General features: G+C 34.0%; 1 protein-coding gene across 5 annotated transcripts in view; it reads left to right on the forward strand.

Annotated features, from left to right (window-relative positions):
- The window catches only part of LOC121414349, a 29,557-nt gene extending 6,312 nt beyond the window's left edge, over positions 1-23,245 (forward strand). Inside the window, exons 1-9 of one of the 5 annotated variants that reach the window (XM_041607499.1) lie at positions 6,327-6,588; positions 7,337-7,525; positions 10,135-10,317; positions 13,504-13,668; positions 14,416-14,580; positions 15,249-15,413; positions 17,828-18,204; positions 18,951-19,052; positions 22,851-23,245. In XM_041607499.1, the coding sequence (XP_041463433.1) occupies positions 6,382-6,588; positions 7,337-7,525; positions 10,135-10,317; positions 13,504-13,668; positions 14,416-14,580; positions 15,249-15,413; positions 17,828-18,204; positions 18,951-19,052; positions 22,851-22,869 (1,572 nt within the window). In that variant the 5' untranslated portion in view covers positions 6,327-6,381 and the 3' untranslated portion in view covers positions 22,870-23,245. Of the gene's footprint in view, positions 1-6,314; positions 6,589-7,336; positions 7,526-10,134; positions 10,318-13,503; positions 13,669-14,415; positions 14,581-15,248; positions 15,414-17,827; positions 18,205-18,950; positions 19,053-22,850 lie in introns of those variants that run through there. The other 4 variants (XM_041607502.1, XM_041607500.1, XM_041607501.1 and 1 more) reach the window with 4 other exon arrangements.
- The last annotated feature ends 213 nt before the right edge of the window (positions 23,246-23,458 follow it).

The following is a 23,458-nucleotide window of genomic DNA, read 5'->3' on the forward strand; positions in this document are numbered from 1 at the left end:
TTGCATATTATTATTTTAATTTTGAGGTCAGGAGCAAAATTTACCGATGGCAACATTGTGCAGGTATTCACTCATAATATTTTACAAATTATCATGTCCAAGAACCGTGGTTGTATTTGCCGCCCCACGGAAAGTCACAATTTTAGCGACCATCCCACAGTCTATTAGCGCTGAATGCAATATATAGATAAAGCAAACTCAGACAAAGAGCACAATTTGAGTATATAAAACCAGACTGGGAATGACGAAGCCTGCATTATATTTGATGAAACAGTTTGAGGCATGTCTTCAATGAATATGCAATAAACATGACGCGTATGCTCATGTCAAATCCTCACTTATCATTTTTTGTTGTTTGAAATTACGTTTTGTGAAAATAATGTCAACCGCGAAAGGACAATTGTTTTTTTAACAGCACTTCAGTAATCGTGAGATGAATATTATTGCAACTGATTACGTTACAAGGGAGACATATACAACATCAACGTGCTTTTGTTTGTTTTTGTTTTTAATCTTTTCCACTACCTTTTTTCATCTTTCTGGCCCAATCCTTTCTTTGTATCTTCTTTTAATTAGCCTTCCCTTTACTCACCTTTTCTCTGTCTGCCTCTCTTTGCCGTCTCTATCGTTTCCCATCTCTTCTTTTCTTTTACTTTCCATTTATGTACAATGTGCCTCTTTGTATTGGTTATACAACATTTTTGCGTACTTAACATGTAAATGTTGAATCCAAAGATGATTTTTTCCCCAACAATTCATTTCCTTGTATTTTGATATGAAGTACTAGTAATTGTATTCAAATTATATCATTTCATGTTTGTACTGTAAGTATTATTCTCTCATTGAAGATTGGACACAGGTTTATTTCTAATTCCGCCTTTGGCTACGAGGCATGTTTTAATCAACCATTTTGTTTTTAATTGAATTAAATCCACATGTTTCAATTTGGAATTGATTGGATATCATGTTATGTCGAAGGAAAGCTGGGAACTGAAGTCATCAGCACAACTATTGCATACTGCATTCATGGCAGCGTGCTTTTGACCGTTTTCACAAAATAAAGCTTAATTATGAATTTCAACCATATTTCTTTATATTAATAAGATATAAAGGGCAAATTCACAGCCTTCGATCACACAAGGAAATACAGCCAATAATTTTCCTTTCATTTATAGTTGTTAGATGCTTTAGAGCAAATTACTGTGATTTTCATTTCATTACGTGAACGTACAAGAGTTATTGCCAATGTCATCATTAGCATCGTGTGCTAAGGTATCTTTTTAGTTTTTTTTTTATTTTCGTTCTCTTCAACTTTCATAGCATTTTTCTCCAGTTGATGCAGTATAAGGTGATGAGAATTTTCACTTTTTAAAACTGAATTTTGTCTAATGTTATATACCAGAGGAATGATATATCATTATGGCTTGAACATTGTGTATAGGCATAAAGTGTTTGGCCCAATTTATATTATTTTATTATTCTGTGGAACATTTTTAACCATTACCTTGATTTACTTTTAAAGTTATATTTTAATCCGTTAGTTATTCCAGGAAACCGAGATAAGCATTTTCTTTTATTTCCGTTATATTTTACTTAAGTTTGTATTGTATTTTATGTTTGAATTGAAAGATAAGCAGAACGAATTCAGTCAATCTGTCATGATATTCTTAATTCACCTTCTTAAAGTCACAGACTCCAGCACGCAAAAGTTTTGGAAGCCATATTGGATTTTTGGTCATACCAGATAAATGACTGGCCTTAAAACATGTCCTAATGTATTATTTTGTCCCTTAAACCAGTGGTTTAGACACCAAAAACGCATCTCCCAGGCCAATATGAAATAAGCTATGTCCGCTTTAAGTAGCAGCAGTCAATTTAGAATCAATTTTTGGAAGCCAACTTAGATTTTATTTACCGACCAGGCCACCGACTGTCCTCGTAACTTGCACTAATGTATTAATTGATCCTTGATACTAGTGGTGTAGACACCAAAATCACATCTCCCAGGCCGATATGAAATAAACTACGTCTGCTTTAAGTATCAGTAGCCTATTTTTAAGATCAGATCAATTTTGGACTCCATCTTCCATTTTTGGACATACCAGACCATTGACTGTTCATGAAACTTATCCTTGTATATTATTTGACCCTTGAAACCAGTGGTTTAGACATCAAAATCACATATCCCATGCCAAAATGAAATGAGCTATGTCCGCTTAAGTATTAGTAGCCATTTCAGAATCAATTTTTGGAGTCGATCCGGGGGGAGGGGGGGCACTCAGTATATAATGCATAGTGGGTATGTGCCGCGGAGGGGACCCCCATTTTTACACCCAAATTTCCGTTCCAAGGCATAGCATTTTTGTCTTATTGAGAAAATAAAACAAAGAAAGCCGCTCCAAGGCATAGCATTTTGTTTTTATCGAGAAAAAAAGAAGGAAGAAATCCGCTCCAAAGCTTCGCATATTTTTCGTTACGCCTCTCCGGTCGCATTGATCTGCTGCAATTTTTGTGAAAAGCGGCCGCCGATCGCTGTCCGACCATCGTCTCTGGGCGAGCGCACCCGGCGGAGGCCGCGTTAGCTGCTTCATGCACGCATACCCGTTCCATAGGGGTGCATACGCACGTACTCGCACGCTGGCGACCCGTTCCAAGGACCCCCGTTTTCACAAAATTGTAGTTCCGAAGCCCGTTCCGAGGACCCTCCTTTTTACAATAAGCCCGCTCCAAGGCCCCCGTTTTTTGTCTCGCCCGCGGCACACCCCTACCCCTTTTTTGTTCGAGTGCCCCCCCCCCCCCGGGAGTCGATCGGGGATTTTTGCACATACCAGACCACTGACTTTGCTTGTAACTTGTCCCAATTTATGATTTGACCCATTTATCCATTGTATAGACACAAACAATCATATTTCTGGACCTTTAGCAAAGTATGTAGGGTTTTTTTAAGTAGCAACAGCCATTTTCGACTCCCTTTTTGGAAGCCATCTTGGATTTTTTAACATACTGGACCACTGACTGTCCTTGTAACTTGTCTCAATGTCTTTTTTGACCATTGAAATCATGGTCTAGAGTCTAGACACCGAAATCATTACCAGGCGGATATCAAATGAACTATGTCCATTTTAATTATCAACAACCATTTTAAACTCCATTTTTCGAAGCCATTTTGGATTTTTGGACACACCAGACCACTAGCTTTCCTTGTAACTTGTTTCAATGTACATAAAACCCTTAAAACCCCTGAATAAAATAAAATAATTTAGATGAATTGTGGATTTTCAGCCTACGGCAGCATTTCGGGTGCCATCGTGGATTTGCCTGGTACACAGGAGGGCCTACTGAATGGATCAAGGCAAATAAACTCTCACTTAACTTACAAAAGACCAATTACATGTTATTTAGTAATAGAGTAAATAGTTTGCCTGACAATCTCATTTTTGAAAACACCGTCCTTGAAAATGTTTCTCAAACAAAATTCTTGGGTGTACTTATTGATAATAGATTGTCATGGAAACCACACATCGATAATATATGCAAAACAATGTCAAGAAATAGTGGAATTACCAACAAACTCAAATATTTTCTTCCATCTCGTACACTACTTACACTATATTACACCTTAATATTACCGTACATTAATTACGGTATTTTGGCATGGGGTTGTGCAATTCAAACACAATTACATAGGATACTTTTGTTACAGAAAAAAGCACTTAGGATAATATTTCATACACATTTCAGATGTCACACAGATAAATGATTTTGAAAACAAAATCCTTAAAGTTAATGATGTATATCTGTTCCAACTCGGCCAATTTATGTATAAACTAAATAAAGATGATCTCCCCGCAATTTTTTCAATTATGTTCTGCAAAAACTCCTCTGTACACGATTATCCTACAAGACAACGAAACTCTTATCCCCTACCTCCAACCCGAACTTTACTTGCAAAAAAATTATTTTGTTTTTTCTGGTCCCGTATATTGGAATTCCTTGCCCAACGCCTTTAAGGAATCCCCAAGCATCACAATTTTTAAACATAACCTTAAAAAGATGCTTATTTGCCAATACTTTACACAAACAAGTCAATCTACCACATAACGAAAACCATATACAATTTTTTCATTTATTTATTTATTATTATTTTTCCCCCTCCCAGCATACAACTTGCCTGCCGACCTGTTTCCGCACCTGCCATGCTCCTCTTTGCACCTCCATTGTACCTGCACCCCCTCTCTCCCTACATTTGCCTCTCTGTTCTTCCCTCATAATCACAATTATTGTAACCATGTTATTTTTTATTATTTTTATTGTTATTACTATTATCATTTATTCTAATTTGGTTCACTCTTTCGTTGTTACCTTCGATATTTTGTACAGCCTCCTTTTAAACTGTCTTCCGTCTCTCCTTTATACTATATTTTTGTAATATACGTATTGAAACTAGGTTACGGGGGCTTGCCTCCCATACAAACTTGGCTTTTCTTGGCAAGCCCCTCCGTTCTGTTTTATATAGTTATTATTTTCAAAGTTACTTTAGTTTGCATTAGTTCTCATTGTTTATACCTTATTTCGATTGATGTTGTACTTTAAATTTCACTATGTATTGTTTGATTTTGTTGTGCTTTGTGAACGGAAAATGAATAAATCTAAAATCTAAATCTATTATTCATTCTACCCTAAATCAATTTAACCCCCCCCCCCCCCGCAGACCATGGAATATGAACCGAAATAGGATTCTAGGTTGGATAATGTGTCAGTTGTATCCATTTTCAGTGAATGGCGGCCATCCTGGACGCCATCTTGTAAAACTAACCACTTTTCCGGATGCGGATTTTGGTAGATTTTTAGTATATTATTCCTGAGGTCGAATAGTACAGAACACCGTTGAAAAATCATTTGTTGCAATTTGTTCCGGGTAAGGGCGGGTTGTGTCGTATATTGACCCGTCTATATGTTAAACAGAAAAAAAGAAATCATGTAATATATCATTTAAGGCACTTGCCGGTTTAAAACGAAACTCGAATTTCAATTTCATTTTCTTTTCCCAGAGTGTTTGTCCCATTGAAGACACCGATGGGAAAAAAATCGCGTCGAAATAAAAAAAAAAACCGCCAGAAATCCAAAACCCAAGCGATTTCGCACGCGACCCGAGTGATAGTATAAGCCCTTTGAAGTGTTTTGGGCAATAAAACAAGTTAAGTTAAAAATAGTAAAAGATATCTTCAAATCATTTTTTTTATTCTTCATTATTAAGGTCTACACTTATTCACCTAACTATTTTAAAGTCTTGTGCAAATAATTTTTCACTAACTTTTTTAAAGGTAAGTGGTGCTTACTCAAGCCGAAATATTTTCTGACAGTTATATCGTAATTTGCTTAAATGTATCTGTACCAATGTTAAGATGTGGCAAAAATCTTCAGGATATTACAAATGTCTAATTTTACAGGATTTTTTTCTAAGAGTATTTTTTTATACGCACTGTACATTTCCAACTAATTTTGTTACAAGAAAGACATATACAGCATCCACGTGATTTTGTTTGCTTTGTTTTTAATCTTTGCCACAATTTTCTTCGTCTTTCTGGCCCAATCTTCTCTCTTTATGTTCTATCTATATATCCTTTTAATTACCCTTTCACTTTACTCACCTTTTCTCTGTCTGCCTCCCTTTGCCGTCTTTATTATTTCCCATCTTTTTCTTTTCTAATAATTTCCATTTATGTCCAATGTGCCTCTTTCTAGTGGTTATAATTAAATGTGCGTTCTTAACATTAAAATATTTAATACAATGTATGATTTTTTTTGAACAATTTATTTCCTTGTGTTATGATAAAAATGCTAGTAATTGCATTCAAGTTATATCACTTCATGTTTGTACTGTAAGTATTATTCTGTCATTGTAAATTGGACACATGTTTTTTATTCAGCCTTTGGATGCGGGGCAAGTTTAATAAACCATTGTTTGAATTGAATCCACATGTTTCAATTTGGAATTGATTAGATATCATGTTATGTCAAAGGAAAGCTGGGAACTGAAGTCATCACCACAACTATTGCATACTGCATTTATGGCAGCCTGCTTGGCTGCTTTACTTATGAAATTCAACCATATTTCTTTTTATCAATAAGAATAAAGAGCAAATTAACAGCCTTCGATCACACCAGCAAATATAGCATGATTAAAAAATCCCTTTCATTTATCATATAGTTGTTGGAGGCTTTAGAGAAAATTAATGTGATTTTCATAACATTATGTGAACGACCAAGAGTAATTTTCAATGATTCGATGATCCATGTTTGTTCTTTAATCGAATGTAGAATAGAGTTCAATAAAATTAGTCAGACCCTTGTTTGATAACGTATTTTTATTTCAACATTATGTCACTATTATTCCAGATTGAGCATCTTGATATCGAGTACATTGATCTCAGTCAACGTCAGTCTGCATCACGTGATCTGACTCAGTTCATTTGTAAGATGCCTCATCTCAGGGAACTTCATCTCGGGGATAGATATGGAACCACCAGTCCCTCACTTCATGAAGAGTTCTATTCAACGTTATCATCCTTAGCATCGTCTGCCAAGGTATATTTTCAGTTTCTTAGTTTCGTTCTCTTCGTGTTTTATAGCATTTTTTTAGTGCAGTATGAAGTGATAAAGACATTCACTTTCTCAAACTGAAAATTTTCTAATGTTATATACTAGAGGAAAGATGTATCATTATGATTTGAACATTGTGTATGGGCATAAAGCGTTTGACCAAATTTGTATTATTTTATTATTTTGTATTTTCCCAGCGTGTTTGTCCCATAGAAGACACTGAATTTTTTTCGACAGTTATATCGTTATTTGCTTAAATGTATCTTTACCAATGTAAAGATGTGGAAAAATCTTCAGAATATTACAAATGTGTGATTTTACAGGATTTGTTTCCAAGTGTAAACTTTTTTGATACGCACTGTATACTTGCAACTTATTTTGTTACAAGAAAGACTTATACAGTCTCCGCGTGCTTTTATTTGTTTTTGTTTTTGATATTTGCTAAAATTTCTTCATCTCTCTGGCCCAATCTTCTCTCTGTATTTTTTTTATCTATATCCCCTTTTGATGACCCTTTTCCCTTTACTCACCTTTCTCTGTCTACCTCCCATTGCCGTCTTTATCATTTCCCATGTCTTCTTTTCTAATGCTTTTCATTTATTTACAATGTACCTATTTATAGTGGTTAGAATTAATTGTTCTTTAATCAAATGTACAATAGAGTTCAATGGTTTAGTCAGACCCTTGTTTGATGACGTATTTTCATTTCAACATTATGCCACGATTATTGCAGATTGAGCGTCTTAATATCAAGTACATTGATCTCAGTCAACGTCAGTCTACATCACGTGATCTGGCTCAGTTCATTTGTAAGATGCCTCATATCAGGGAACTTCATCTCGGGGATAGATATGGAAACACCAGTCCCTCACTTCATGAAGAGTTCTATTCAACGTTATCATCCTTAGCATCGTCTGCCAAGGTATATTTTCAGTTTCTTAGTTTCGTTCTCTTCATGTTTTATAGCATTTTCTTCCAATTAGTGCATTATGAAGTGATGAGGATATTCACATTCTCAAACTGAAATTTGTCTAATGTTTTATACCAGAGGAATGATATATTATTATAGTTTCATCATTGTGTAAAGGCATAAAGCGTTTTGCCCAATTTGTATTATTTTTGTTATTCTGTTGAACATTCTTTTCTATTACCATGATTTCATTTTAACAGTTTGAAATTTTAATTTCAATCCGGTAATTATTCCAGGAAACCGAGATAAGCAGACTTTGCTTCAAAGTTGATTTCCTTTTCTTTTTGTCTCACCTGCTTTTTTCGATGGCGGCGGCGTCAATACCAAGTCTTAACCTGAGGTTAAGTTTTTTTAAATGACAGCATAACTTAGAAAATATATAGATTTAGTTCATGAAACTTATACATAAGGTTAATCAAGTATCACTGAACATCTTGCATGGGTTTCACGCCACATGATCAAGGCCACAGGTCATTTAGGGTCAATGAACTTTGGCCGAATTTGGGCTATCTGTTGAATTACCATAACTGAAAATTTATGGATCTGATTCATGAAACTTAGAAATAATAATAATCAAGTATCACTGAACATCCCGTGCGAGTTTCAGGTCACATGATTAAGGTCAAAGGTCATTTAAGGTCGATGAACTTTGGCCACGTTAGAGGTATCTGTTGAATTGCCATCATATCTCTATAAGTGTATTGGTCAACTTTATAAAACGTGGAAATAAGAGTAACCAATTATCACTGAACATCTTGTGTGAGTTATAGTAGTTATCAAAAATCAGCACTGCTGCTATATTAAATCGCGTGATGCAGGTGAGACGGCCAGAGGCATTCCACTTGTTTGTTCTTTATATTTTACTTAAGTTTGTATTTCAATTTGTGTTTGAATTGAAATAGCAGCAAAATGAATTCAATCAATCCATAATGATATTCTTGATTTCTCCTTCTTATAGTCCTTATAGTCACACACTCCAGTCCGCTAATTATACTTAATCCCTCTTTCATGGGACGTTCTGTACTTAACATTTTCTCTCCTGAATGATTAAAGACCGTTATAATTTTTATTTCAGATTTGTCATACATGTAGGTCAGGAGAGGTTCATTTGATTTTTTTATTGAAATGAACCATTATTTGTTAGTCTTTTCCCTTGTTCACAAGTACGTAAATAATAATAGAACAAATAACGACAGACGCGTCCGTCTAGTAATGTACATAATGTCTAAAATATTACGTTCAAATGATAAACTATGAACCTGTAGGTGCCATTCGAATGTTAATTGTTTCATCAAATATATTCGGAGGCTGTTTCTTCTAATTCAAAAGAAGCAATTTGAATATCCTTGTACCTTCGAATTTAATCGAAATTTAAATGAATATGACATATAACCTAAGTGGCTCACAATAAAGGTAACCTGTATGTTCTATTCCTTTATTAAGGCCTTGTTTCATGCTGAACGCAATATAATTTGAATTGATAAAGCAAACTCAGAGAAATCACATGTTGATAATTTGATCTAATCTACATGGAATAAGGAAGATTGCTTTACATTTGCTAAAGCAGTTTAATACATGTATTCATGAATATGCAATGACCATGATGAAGACGCTTATGATGACATTTCAATATCATTTTTATATTGTATGAAATTACATTAATTCAAGCATTGTCAACAGTGAATGAACAAAAATAAGATTTTTATTACAACACTGTTGTATTTTTCCGACTGGTTTCGTTGCAAGTGAGACATACCATATCAAAATGTTTAATTCTGTATTGATATCGAAACAAAAGAAAGCCGGGAACTGAAATCATCAGCACAACATTTGCAGTCTTCCTGACAGCGTAATTGACTGTTTTCGCAAAATAATAATTATTGAAATTCAATGATTAAATTATACATCAGATATTGCCGGAATTTACAGTTTTTGGTCGTTGAATTTAACATTACTTAGATATAATTATTTCACCCCGGGGTACCATTTAAACTGCAAGGATATATATTTACACTGGCAAAGTCATAGAGAAGATGAGACAAAGGTGGAAAGGATGGTATCTTAATAGTTTCCAGCTGATATAGAAATATGAATATAAATATATTGAAAAACATCAGCGATTTGTAAGAAGGCAGTATATAGGCCGACATATCCATTATTTCTTTACGAGATGAAATGACTTTGATGTCTTTTTCAATGTCTTTTTAGAAATTTCAAATGTTGCATAACGAATACATAATACCCGGATAACCATGCCTATTTAATGAATGATGAATCTTCACGTAACACCAACAGGTTTTTTCATTAAAGGAAATATGGCAAATAAACAGCCTTTGATTAGATAAACATTATCATGATTAAGAATAATTATGTTTCCATTCATCGTTGTTAGAGCTAATTACTGTGATTTTCATAACATTATGTGATCGACGAAGAGTAATTCACAATAAGTCGATGATCCAGGTTTGTTCATTTAACCGAATGTAGAATAGAGTTCAATGGTTCAATTAGACCCTTGTTTGATGACGTATTTTTTTAACATTATGTCACTATTATTCCAGATTGAGTGTCTTGACATCAATTACACTGATCTCAGTCAACGTCGGTCTGCATCGCGTGATCTGGCTCAGTTCATTTGTAAGATGCCCCATCTCAGGGAACTTTGTCTAGGTGATGAATACTACAGTCCCTCATTTCATGACGAGTTCTATTCAACGTTATCATCCTTAGCATCGTCTGCAAAGGTATATTTTCAGTTTCTTATTTTCTTCCAATTATTGCAGTATGAAGTGATAAGGATATTCAATTTCTTCAACTCAAATTTGTCAAATGTTATATACCAGAGGAACGATATGTAGTTCGAACATTGTGTATAGACATAACGCGCTTGGCCCAGTTTGTATTATTATATTATTCTGTTAAACATTCTTTAAGTTCATTATAATCCGCTATTCCAGGGAACCGAAATGAGCAGACATAATTACCTCAAAGTGGATTCCCTTTTCTTTTATATTTTACTTAACTTTGTATTGTAGTTTGCGTTTGAATTGAAAGAGAAGTAGAATAAATTCAGTCAATCTATCGATCAATCATGATAATCTTAATTTCACCATCTTATAGTGACATAACCCAGCATGCAACAAAAAAGGCCTTTCCTTCCCCAGCCCGAGAAGCATTCAACGTTAGCCTATTGTCTGCGGTTGTGTGTGTGTTTGTGGAGGGGAGGGATGCTTGTTTCCAACCAGGGGCGGAAATCTCTCCCAAAAGGTAGGGGGGACAAGGGTCTGGAAAATTTGACAAGCAAAAAAAAAGAAAAGGCTATTACCTAAAATTTAAGGTCATTTCGACGAAAATGTATTTGACAAGCAAGCAAAAAAAGGACATCTCGTCTCAAAACGCACGTTTTATTCCCATTTTGAGTGATATATCTCTTAGCCTCACCAAAGACCAAAAATAGTAGGGGGACATTTGATATTGTGTCCCCCTACTATTTTGAGTAGAGGGGACACGTCCCCCTGGATTTCCGCCCATGTTTCCAACCATCCGTTGAGTAGGTAAAAATCAAGCATGTTTTTATCCAACCTTTTCTTAACCTTGCGTCAATCATATTTTACGCTTTTGGTCTCATATGGAAGAGGAAAAGATGGCTGATCGATGTATTATTTGTTTTTTCTAAAATAGTAAAAGCCAGAAAAACTGACTAAAAATTGCAAATTTTTCTCGTGCAAATTAGATTCGTAGCACCATTTTCCATTGTTTTAATTCAGTCATGCATGCATTTTATAAATGTTGAGGTATTTAATAAAGGAATTTAAGCATAATTATTTTTCCATTAATTTTATGAGGAGAAGTTACGATTCTAATGGCAAAAAATACATTTATTCCGGTGTCCCTATTTTCGGTGACGCAATGTACTTTACATTTTCCTTTTTGAATGATATTAGACCATTAACATTTTTATTTTAGGTTTGTCAAAAGTCAGGAGGTACGGGTTTATTTGATTTTTTATTGAAATGAACCATTACTTGTTAATCTTTTCCCCTGTTGACAAGTACGTATATAATAGAAACAAACGACGAAAGAACAAATAACGACAGACGCGTCAGTCTGGTAATGTACGTGATGTCTATAATATTATGTTCAAATAATCTTTAGCATTATCTGAAAGGTATATTTTTGCCTCTTTAAACCTATTTTTACCTTCTAATTATTGAAGCGTCTAGGGATAAACATATAATCATGATCGCCTTGGTTTCGTTTTAATCATGATAATCTTGATATAAAGCTTTCTTTTTTGTGTGTGTTTTGAAAAAAAAATAAATCTAGTTACATTTTGCAAGGTTTACGAAAAAGGCAATTTGTCATTTCAAAGTTAATATACAGCCATCAAGATGCATCCAATATTCGAAATGACAAAAATTAGTCCAGTCTTTTATTATGTAAAAAACAGCAAATATTTGATTAGTGCTATCGATGTAAGAAAACAATAATAATTAAAAACGATCGGAAAAAAATATTTCTTTTGGCACATTCTATACATTACCAATATGAACCAAAATTTGTATAGGGTTAAAAGCTCATTTTATTTGAATTGTTCATGAGCACGGAAGATGAACACAATTTTTTTTTCTCTCTCTGGTTCGTTTCTTTCCATTTGTTTCAATGAAACTTTACATGTATATGCATTCGTATCTCATGAAATTATGATGTTGTCTAATTATCTTTTGGATAAGGATTTGTAATGAATGTACCTCAGACAATGGCCCAAGAATTGAAACTTGCGTCTACTGTTCAGTCAAAACTTTTATTTCTTAGAGTTTATATCAATTTGCCACTGTGCTTTATTTCTGTGAAATAAAACATAATGTGATAAACACATCCAGAACTGAAGTTGCTTAAGTTAATAGGCTCATCCAACATTAACGATAGTCTGTAGTATGAAAATCATTAATTTCAGTATGATTTTGATGTGGTATTTTTCATTGCGTACAAAATGAAGATTGTTAGATTTATGCTTTAAATGAAACAAACATCTTGAGCACAGAACCCGTCTACATAATGATGAATAAATTGATAGGTATTTATATAGCGCCATCTATCAAGACGTAATCTAATCCGAGGCGCACTGCTAATTATTATTATTACTCGACTTTAGCTATCAGCTATAGCTGCCTTTCAGCGCTCAGTGCGTTTGAGAAAATTAATTCTGCCGTGTATCCATTAAATGTTCCTCACTTGGGTTGGGTGCAGCACAGCTTCGACAAATTGCTTGCTGAAGGAAATTACGCCATGGCTGGAAATCGAACTCACGATCCTCTGTTTCAAGACTAATACACTGGGCAACAATGCTCTACATATCAATTATTAGTACTTAAAATCCAACCTTATTATTCATTGTTTCTTACGTTATTCGAATTCAATATAGTTATTATGATAGTTTTATTCATCAGTTAAGATATCAAATCATGTTTTGGTTCCATTTGTGCTATTGTGTTCAATAAACCACTGCAGTTCTTGAAATTAAATTAATAAATCTATTTATCAAAACCTAAAATCCTTTTAAAAGCATTTTAAATGTTAGTAATTCATGAACCCTCCAAGTTATTGTGCTATAACTAAACATGTGTTTCATCTGACTAAAAGGACTATATATTTTACCCTTTTTAATTGTTTATTTTCTTTCAGTTAATAATCGGGCCGATACTATCAAAAACACGGAGTGTGGTATGTTAGCAGATATGCAAAACGCGATTTCGATGAAGATTTTATATTATGATATCTTTTTGTATTACCATGATTACAGCAATACTAGATTGGTGTGTTGTTTATTGCATTGTATTCATGTTAAATTTGATTGTTATATTCCCATTTCTGTGTACGGATTAATGTACAGTAATCTTGATTTCATCTTTATGTTACTATTATATCAGATTGAGATTCTTCATCACAATGAGAATCTCAGTGAACGTCCGTCTGCATCACGTGATTTCGCTCAGTTCATCTGTAAGATGAATCATCTGAAGAACCTCACACTCTACGGTCAGTATCATGATGACTTCTACTCAACATCATCATCGATGGCATCATCTGCAAAGGTAATATTAGGAGGTTTCTTTTACGTGTAAAAAAGTAGCACTTACAAGTAAACCATACAGGTTATGATTTTTATTCATGCTCCTCATTATGTTGCCATTAATTTTTCTAATGGGGCTATGATGCCTCATATAAAGCGAAATTGTACATATCTATATTGAACTGTTATTCTTGTAAATCTTATTTGATTCTTTCAAATATGTTTAGGGTTTCTAAGTAGCACACTTATTCCAATTCATTATAGAGTATCATGAAAATTTTATTCAACAGTTAGATATCAAATCATGTTTTGGTTTCATTGGTGCTTTTGTGGTCAATAAACTACTTGCAATTCTTGAAATTAAATGAATAAATCTATTTATCAAAACCTAAAATCATTTGTAAATCATTTTGAATGTTATTAACTCATAAACCCACTAAGTTATTGTGCTATAACCAAACATTTGTTTCATCTGACTAAAAGGACTATATATTTCACCTTAAGTATTTATTGTGTATTTTCAGTTAATAATCGGGCCGATACTTTCATAAATACGGAGTGTGGTATGTTAGCAGATATGCAAAACGCGATTTCGATTAAGATTTTATATTATGATATCTTTTTGTATTACCATGATTACAGCCATACTAGATTGGTGTATTGTTTCCTTGATGATATTCATGATAAATTTGATTTTTATATTCACATTTCTGTCTACCGCTTAATGTACTGTAACCTTGATTTCATCTTTATGTTACTATTATATCAGATTGAGATTCTTGTTCTCGGAGAGACTCTCATTCAACGTCCGTCTGCATCACGTGATCTCGCTCAATTCATCTGTAAGATGAATCATCTGAAAAACCTCAAACTCTTGGGTCAGTATCATGATGACTTCTACTCAACAGTATTGTCGATGACATCAACTACAAAGGTAATATTTGTTAGGAGGTTTTTACATGTAAAAAAGTAGCACTTACAAGCAAACCATACAAGTTTTGATTTTTGTTCATGCTCCTCATTCGGCTTCCATTAATTTGTCTAATGGGGCTATGATGCCTCATATAAGGTGGAATTGTACATATCTTTACTGAATTGTTATTCTTGTAAATCTTATTTTATTCTTTCAAGTATGTTTCAGGTATTAAAGTAGCACCTTTCTTAGTTCAATTAATTATAGAGTGTTATGAACATTTTATTCAGCAACTTGGTTTGATTGGTGCTATTGTGTTTCATATAGCACTTGCAATTCTTGATATTAAATGAATAATTCCATTTATCAAAACCTAAAATCTAACTAAAACGACTATATATTTCACCTTAAGTTTTTATGGTGTATTTTCATTTAATAATCAGGCCGATACTTTCAAAAATACGGAGGATGGAATGTAAGCAGATATGCAAAACGCGATTTCCATTACGATTTTTTTATTATCATGATTATGATGACAATGTTTATTAACATGATAGCAGCCATACTAGATTGTTGTGTGGTTTCGTGAATGATATTCATGCTAGATTTGATTTTTATATCCACATTTCTGTCTACAGATTAATGTACAGTAACCTTGATTTCCCTTTTTTATGTTACTATTATATCAGATTGAGATTCTTCATCACAATGAGGATCTCAGTGAACGTCCGTCTGCATCACGTGATCTCGCTCAGTTCATCTGTAAGATGAATCACCTGAAGAACCTCAAACTCTGCGGTCAGTATCATGATGACTTCTACTCAACAGCATCGTCGATGGCATCAACTATAAAGGTAATATCTGTTAGGAGGTTTTACATGAAAAAAAGTAGTACAAACAAGCCATACAAGTTTTAATCTTTTTTAATAATCCTCATTCTATTGACATCATGTCTAATGAGGCTATGATTAACTGTACAAATCAATATTGTTCATATCTATACTGAATTGTTAATATATGAATTGTCAATTAATAGTTAACAGTAGCCATGAACCAATTGTATAAGTCTTTCGGCCATTGTTTACATTTTCGTTAAAGAATCTAGAACAAATGAGTAAGGGATTAGTGCCCCCTTATTTGATTCTTGAGCTCTACCAAATGATCCATAATGAACTGATGATTTAAGCATAATGCAATCAGATATATGTGTTTTTTCCTATTAATTTTCGAATTGTATTGTGTTTTGATGAGGGCGTTTTAATGCAACGGAAAACTTACAATTTCGGAGGTTTGGACAGCATTTTATCAAAGCTAAATTTCTTTTGAAAACATATCGAGTATTAAAACTGATTGACCCATTAACCTCGTCTGCATTACTAGTATAGTCATGATAAATATGTATCACATTACGAATAGGCCTGTAAGTTTTACCCAATTACGCAAAGTTGTTATCTAAATTTACTTTCAGATATATAACACTTACACTTCGTAATGCATCTTAAGGTTTAACACTTAGCAGATTAAATAAAGGTGTGTTATGCGGGATATCTTAGCAGGATAATTTTTCCCAAAATGTGGCGCCTGACATTTTCGTTCTTGCCCTTCTCTATATAAATCAGTTTCTCGTTTTCTTACCTCTATATTGGGGTCTGTGAATTAGATTTGTTTATTTTCTTATTCTAATTTTGATTTCAGCTGTTATGATTAAACTACAATATTGATACACTAGGGGGATATCAGGCTCAAAAAGAGATGTAGATGTATTCGTCGGCATAGCAATAAATGAACATCGGATTACAGATGAAAATCACAACATGATTGTTCCTTTATTACAAAGGCAAACAAATTTATTCGCTGCTTTCAATCTATCGCTGTTTTTTTTTTTGCCTCTCTTTCCACGCTCGGCCCCCTCAAAATATTTAGTTCTTTCAGCCACAGATTGTGATTGCACTGATGAATGTACTAGGGTGTGGAAGAGAAATGCGTTATGTTTTCTAGCCATACCGAGCCCGCATACCATTTTGCTGCGCTTCGAAGGGTTACATTGAATGAAAATAAAAATCAAACGAGCTTTCTAGTTTGTTTCAAAAACCGGATGTCAAATGAGATTTTGCTCAAATTCATAAAATAGTTATGTACACATTTTAATTATCAAGCAGATGAGGAAACCGAAGAAGTCACCCACTTACAATTGTATTTTGATATATTTCTCATCATGTAAAACAAATTTGATTTGTCTCTAATCAAGTACACGGCAAAAACTGCGGTGTTAACCGGTGTACTTAGAGGACCACACCAGTTATTTTACACCGGTGTCAAAATGGTGGTGTTAGTTTTACACATATAGGTGTTTTTATAACACCTTTTGTTAAATTTACACTCTTTGGTGTTATGCTTAATCTCTAGGGTGTAATTTTAACACCTCAGGGTGTGGTCCTCTATTAACACCAATTGGTGTCAGTTTTAACACCGCAGTTTTTACAGTGTAAATTGTCACTATTGTAACGTCATTGTGTTTTGATGTAGAGTCTCTGTACTGTAAAAATAAAAATATTGTTGAATTAAAACGAGAAAATACAAAATGGATAGTAAATTACAAGTATCGACTATCTCGTTTGCATATCGGTATGCTACGCATAGTGTGTTTTGTGAAAACAAAAAATCTATGCCATAAGCTTCTCATTTTAAATCAAATTTTGATGAAATCATCAGTGCTATGCTATTTCTTTTATTTGTCTCGCTTTATTTTCTGTGCTATTATAGGTTCGCTGTTCTTATTCATGAAATAATTTGCAAGAACATGTTAGTTCATAAGTGAGTTTAGCCTTCAAATTCGAAAGCATGTTCTGAATATGGGGTGCAGGAAAAGTTACTAGGAAACAAACTTAATGCATTTAAAAAAATTATGATTAAAATGTCAATAATACAATCGTAGTAAAGAGAACACTTCATTGATGATTTGTTTTGGATGCTTTTTCTTCTTTAGCGTTTTAGATAATTTCTCTCTCTCTTCATTATCTCCATTGTGTAAATTATATTGTTCATGTTACATTACTTTGTGTATAAATATTTAATCTGTTGTTTTAATTATGTATTTGCACGACATGTACACAATTTCCATTTACTGACAATGTATGAATAATTATACTTTCATATACGTATGCTTATATATTGTCAGCCGATGTGGATGGTGATAAATATAATGTTTCCACTAGTATGATGTCTTGTCATCTCTTAGGTTTATTTGATATTTTTTCATCTAATGTAGGATGACTGCAACACAAGCTCAACTGTGACTGATCTGACCGTTCCTGATTATGCACTGGAAGGTTGGCAGGATTGTGGTTCGATGTTTGCCAATGTGAAGACGATCGCCATACAGGTGCGGTACATGATCAGGTGTGACGTCATCCAGAGCATCCATCTACCAGCAGCGACAGAGCTCACCATTCAAACACATGAGCGTGTGCATTACCCGGCTTCTCTCCACGATGATCCCACTTTATTCCCCAATGCACTCCACAAGGTCTCATCTCAGCTTGTAAAGGTCACATTAACAGATCTCAACATAGGTAACGACAAGACCGAACGCATCATTGAAGCTTTCAGATCAACACCCGATCTCAAACATCTGAGGATCCTAAGGTAATACATTTTAATATTTTCTTGTTTCATGACGAGCATTTATAGGTTGGTAAGTCCACCATTTTTTTGTTCAAGGTGTGGTTCTTTATTGTGGAGAATAGGTGTTTTGCTGAAATTAGAACCTCTTTTTGGAACTCCGTGACAATGTTAAACATGTACTTTTGAATATAATACATTATGCATATACCGTGCATGTATAACGTAAAATAAATGTTCATCATAGAGAAAAAAACGAAATGCGTTATAGGTATGCCATGCTGCTCTTTACCATATAGAGATAAAAACTATGATACTTTAAAATTAAATCCCTCCTTGGCATGTCTGTCTAAAATGTGCAACCCCACGTATTGACATGATTATTATAATGTAACATAGTTTAGATCCTACCAAATGTTTCCATACTTGAATTACCGTAATGATTTGTTGTCTTACATTTCACTTTATGTTCATGGGCAATGGGCATGCATGGGGAAGCGCGCTTCTGGTTAAGGACGACAATACCTTGCTCTAACATTTTATTTCATTTTGATTTGATTTCATTTGTTGTAAATCTAGTTTCATTGTAGTTACAATCTAATCTCTTATACCTTAACACTGCAACAAATGATTAAACTAATCAGTTTTGTCTCCGCCTTTGCTGGTGTTTTTACTTTGCGTTCCCCAGAGCAGACGCACCAAACACCAGCCTTCCCCCAACTGATATAAGATACACAAAATACTTCTTCTCTCCACGTTAATACTATTAGATTCATACGATGTGGGACTGATGAGAGATTAGATTGTTCTAGTATTGATTCCGATGATGAACATAAGGTAAAGGTGGAGATAGAACATGGCAAACCAGTTGGGTAAGTCATAAGACCTCGTTTTATCAAACATTTCACTTTTTCAACATATTCAAGTTTCTTATACAGAGGAATTAGCTAGGTGTCTTTTTTTCGTGTTTGTTTCTCATGTACGAATTTTCTGTCTTCATTTACAATTGGCCATGATATATGGCGAGCATCATTGTCTTTTTTTCAGATATACTACCAAATAGTATGCAAAATGAATTTTATCCTTGCATTGTGCTCTTCCATCTAGTCTCATAATATATATTAAATATTTTGATAGAAAGTATGCCCTCGAATATTTATAATGAAGCAATATATGTGTTTGGGTCGCTTAGTCTTAAGCAGAGAAATGAAACTGTAAATCTGCATTCAGGGGGGGGGGGTAGTCAGAAATAACACGAGCTGACTAAAGTTTAGAGTGTTTAAAAGAGTTGAAAGTCAGATGATCTCCCATACTTTTTTTTACACAGGAATAAAAATACGAACTGAAAATCAATGGCAAAACAAATACCTGAAATGAGCTAAAGTAACCAAATTCTTTCACCCCTGGCATGGCTACTGCTACTTTCTTACATTATCATGGTTATTTAGACATAGTTGAAATCTTCATGAACCTAAATGACTATTCAACAAAGAACTTGATTACTTGACCATAATGATAACGAGACCATCTGATGATGCAAAGAATACATTGTTAGCCTACAATGCGGTACCTAGAAATCGAACATGATTTTTTTTTAAGTCAGTGATGAAATATATTTATCTGATCACGTTGTGAACCTATTAATGAGTACATTCCCAGCATGGTACACGCTGATTTACTGAACTCACTATACACACGCTAAATCGAAAATTACCTGTCCTAATAAATAATCCCCACTCAACCGGGGTTCCTCCCTTTTTTCTTATTTACTTATTATGTTCTTATCCTGTCTTGTCCTGCATCTTGTTATGTCTTGTCTTCTATGTCTTGTAATTCACTCTCTCTTCTTTTTCTCCTCTCTAATTGCGCAAGATATCCTTCTCAGCGGAGACCTCTTTGTGTGACTAGCTTTGCATTTGGTCAGTGATTTAAAATATGTTTACATAAATCTGATTACCATATTTCTGTTCCTTCTCTTTTTTTCCTTTATAATGTGTACGCATACATAAATAAGTCGATATTTTTTTCCATTTCCAAGGAGGATTCACGCTTTACAAGCTTTGTTTTCAGTGGACCTACCACCCCCCTCTTATTTCCATTTATATGCTAAATTGCATTTTTTTTAGCAAAGTAAGAATGTTCATCTGTAACATTGTTTCTGATTCATATTACTTAGCATTATTTTTCGAATGGAAATAGAATAAGGAATTTAATATAGTATCTGGATATAAAAACAGCACAAGTCTGATTTTTGGTGAAATTGAGTTATATATGGGAAATTATTACAATGACTCATTTTGTGTATAAATGATAAATCTAAAATCATCTCAGAAATGTCTTATTAAAGTAGGAAAATCTGGTATGAGTATAAGAAAAGCCCAAGTCCAGGACATGGACTTTTCTTACATTCATGTCATAGCGAACTCTCTGATTCCTTTACTACTTACTACAGAATTCTACCACGTACATGACGTATATGAATGTAGGAATGTCCCAAGTCCATATGATTCGTAAAGCAACCCAAATTCACCAGACAAAAGAACCCACCCACAAATATCGTGAACATTAATGTTCCCCCAAAAATATACACTTAATTTGTCTTATGATACTTAAATTTGTTTTATGATGTGTTGTAATTTCGTCAAATATAGGCCTACATGAATTGCCCAAAATAAAATATCCAGGATTTTTCCCTTGTTTTTCTCGAAATGACGTTTTGAGGACTTGTTTCATATTCCTATGCCCTATTGAATCGAATTTAATATAAAGGTCACTGTGTCGGGTTGCAAAATTCCCGGGAATTTTCGCAGTGGAAACTTTCCATGGGAATAATGGGAAATTATTGGGACTTTGGGGAATTCTTGGCAATTTACTGGAATTTTAAAGAATGTTGGGAATTTTCAAAAAATATACATTTTCTGATATTTATATACAGGAATGGAAAGGGTTACGGTGGCAGACGAAGCTTGATTGTGCTTTGTCAGCAAGTTTAAAGTCAAATATTATGCTAAGATAGTCAGACAATGCAGAATTTCAATGAATATAAAGTAACAGTTGATTACTGTTTGAGTGGCTGAATGCTACGTGCGATGGCAGTACATGTACACTGCAAATGCTTTACACAAGGGATATATTTAAACTGTTCATGCAATGATGCCTATTGGATATTCTAATCCTTTTGCAGATGAGGATAATCATTATTAATGATAATTATAACATTATTGTTATTCATTATTTATTTCTGCATCGCAGAAGTGAGAACTTTCTGCTGTTTGTGGCGTTAATTTGATGAGTATGAATACAGATTGCTGGTTCAAGTAGTGTAGATCAAATATAATGAAACTGATATGAGATTGTCATTTAATAGCATAAAAGATATGTAATTAATAACAAGTTTCTCAATCTCAATCAATGAAGGTCAAAGTTCATTTGAGGTCAACAAACTTAGTGCATCTATTTGTCTCCATTTGTGAAAAACTATTCATCTTGATTGCTTTCAAAGTCAACCATTATTGTAATATTTCTAGCCCCCCCCCCCAATTTTTTTTCGTGGGTGGAGGGGAGCATTTTAGAAATAAATTAGCAATGTAACATTTTTGTTCCTGGACCTGAGTTTTCCCATTTGAAGACGCAAGCCAGTGCCATTGCCACTCGTGGGATTAGTATGCTGTGCATACCTAGTCTGCAGGCACAGACCATGGATGGAACTTTGATCAACAAGTGGGTCTCCACACAAAGACTAACACATACAAAACTTGCTTGAGCGTGAGGGCCTTCAGTACACAAGTCGTGATTAGACTGCACATTCAGATCCTTAACTCGAGTGAAGGCTTTGCACAGTAGACAAGTGCAAACCCTTCCTCGAGGAAAGTGGTCTGAATATGCAGCCTAAAGTTTCGGCCAATGACTCCAAAAGATCATTTTGTTCAACAGAAAGTTGTATTTGTGCTAGGGTTGTGTGAAGACCCACTTGTGGATCAAAGTTTTAATAAGGGTCTGTGCGTGCAGACTAAGTGTAGGGGGGCAATATTGTTTTAATGTGTTATAAAATGGCATAAAAAAGTATTGACATTCAAAGAAAAGTGAAAAATAAATAGAAAATAGTGTAATGCAAAGTTTTATTTTTTTTCCATGTTGAATTGAAAAGCATTAATGCTCCATCGTGTAATGGATACATGGACTATAATGTTTTTATCTACAGTTTGATAAGTAATATATAGCCTGGGCAATTTAAAGAATGAAGAAAATTTTAAATACAAATGGAAAATATAATATTTGAGGATATCAATTTATAATTTTGTTTTTAAAGACATAATTTGTCACTTTTTGTGAAAAAAATGAAAATTCCCGGCAGCTGAAAATTCGCAAAACTTTCCATGGAAATTTTCCAAGATCTCCAGAAAGTTTTCTGCCCTTTGCAACCCTATCACTGTGTAATAACCCCCCCCCCCTACCCTGAACAAACGCGCCCTCTCCCTTTCTATTTATTCCTTTCCCTCTCCCCTCAATTTCTCCCCAGACTCTTTTAAATGCGAATCTCTCTTTGTATACTCGTTTACTTCTCTTTCTCCATTTTCTTACTTTATTATCAGTCTTTTTTATTCCCAATACACAACAAACTTTTTAATATGTGCATATTTCTCTCTCTTCTCTCACACACCACTATACAGTGAGAACTTTTGGAGTTGAAGTTGCGGCATCAAGGTCATGAATCAGACGAGCTTAATATTTAAGGATGGCAGCCAACAAGAAGCCATTAGTTATTTCATTTCGGAGTACCATAATTGGAACATATTTACTGACAATGAAGATCCCACACCTCAACCACTTGTTAATGAGTCGGTTAAATCATGGACCTATTAGACAATCAACGCTATCATTTCTTTGATCGAACGAGATCCGCCGCCCAATGATAATGTGCATCTTAATGAGAACATACAGGTATTTTGACAATAGCGAATACCAAGGCGTATCTCATTATTTTCAAAGCACAACTTTACTGGTTTTAGTTATGTTGGCTGATGCCCTGTGTTAGAGAATGCTTTTCAGTCAACATGCTTTAGATTTGAAGCAGCAAAATTAGGAAGCAGCCGATTTTGTGAATAAATTATCATTTTATCCGCTGACTTCCGTAGGCACATAATGACCTCAATCAAATTAAGAGATAAACGCTCTCTACATAATATGAGACATGCATATCTTTAATATTAGGATAAAAAATAAAAAATAAAAAAGGGATTATAAATATAAGGCAATCAATCACAATATTGCATCTATC

Source organism: Lytechinus variegatus, chromosome 4 (genome assembly GCF_018143015.1).
Source record: "Lytechinus variegatus isolate NC3 chromosome 4, Lvar_3.0, whole genome shotgun sequence".
Taxonomy (NCBI): domain Eukaryota; kingdom Metazoa; phylum Echinodermata; class Echinoidea; order Temnopleuroida; family Toxopneustidae; genus Lytechinus; species Lytechinus variegatus.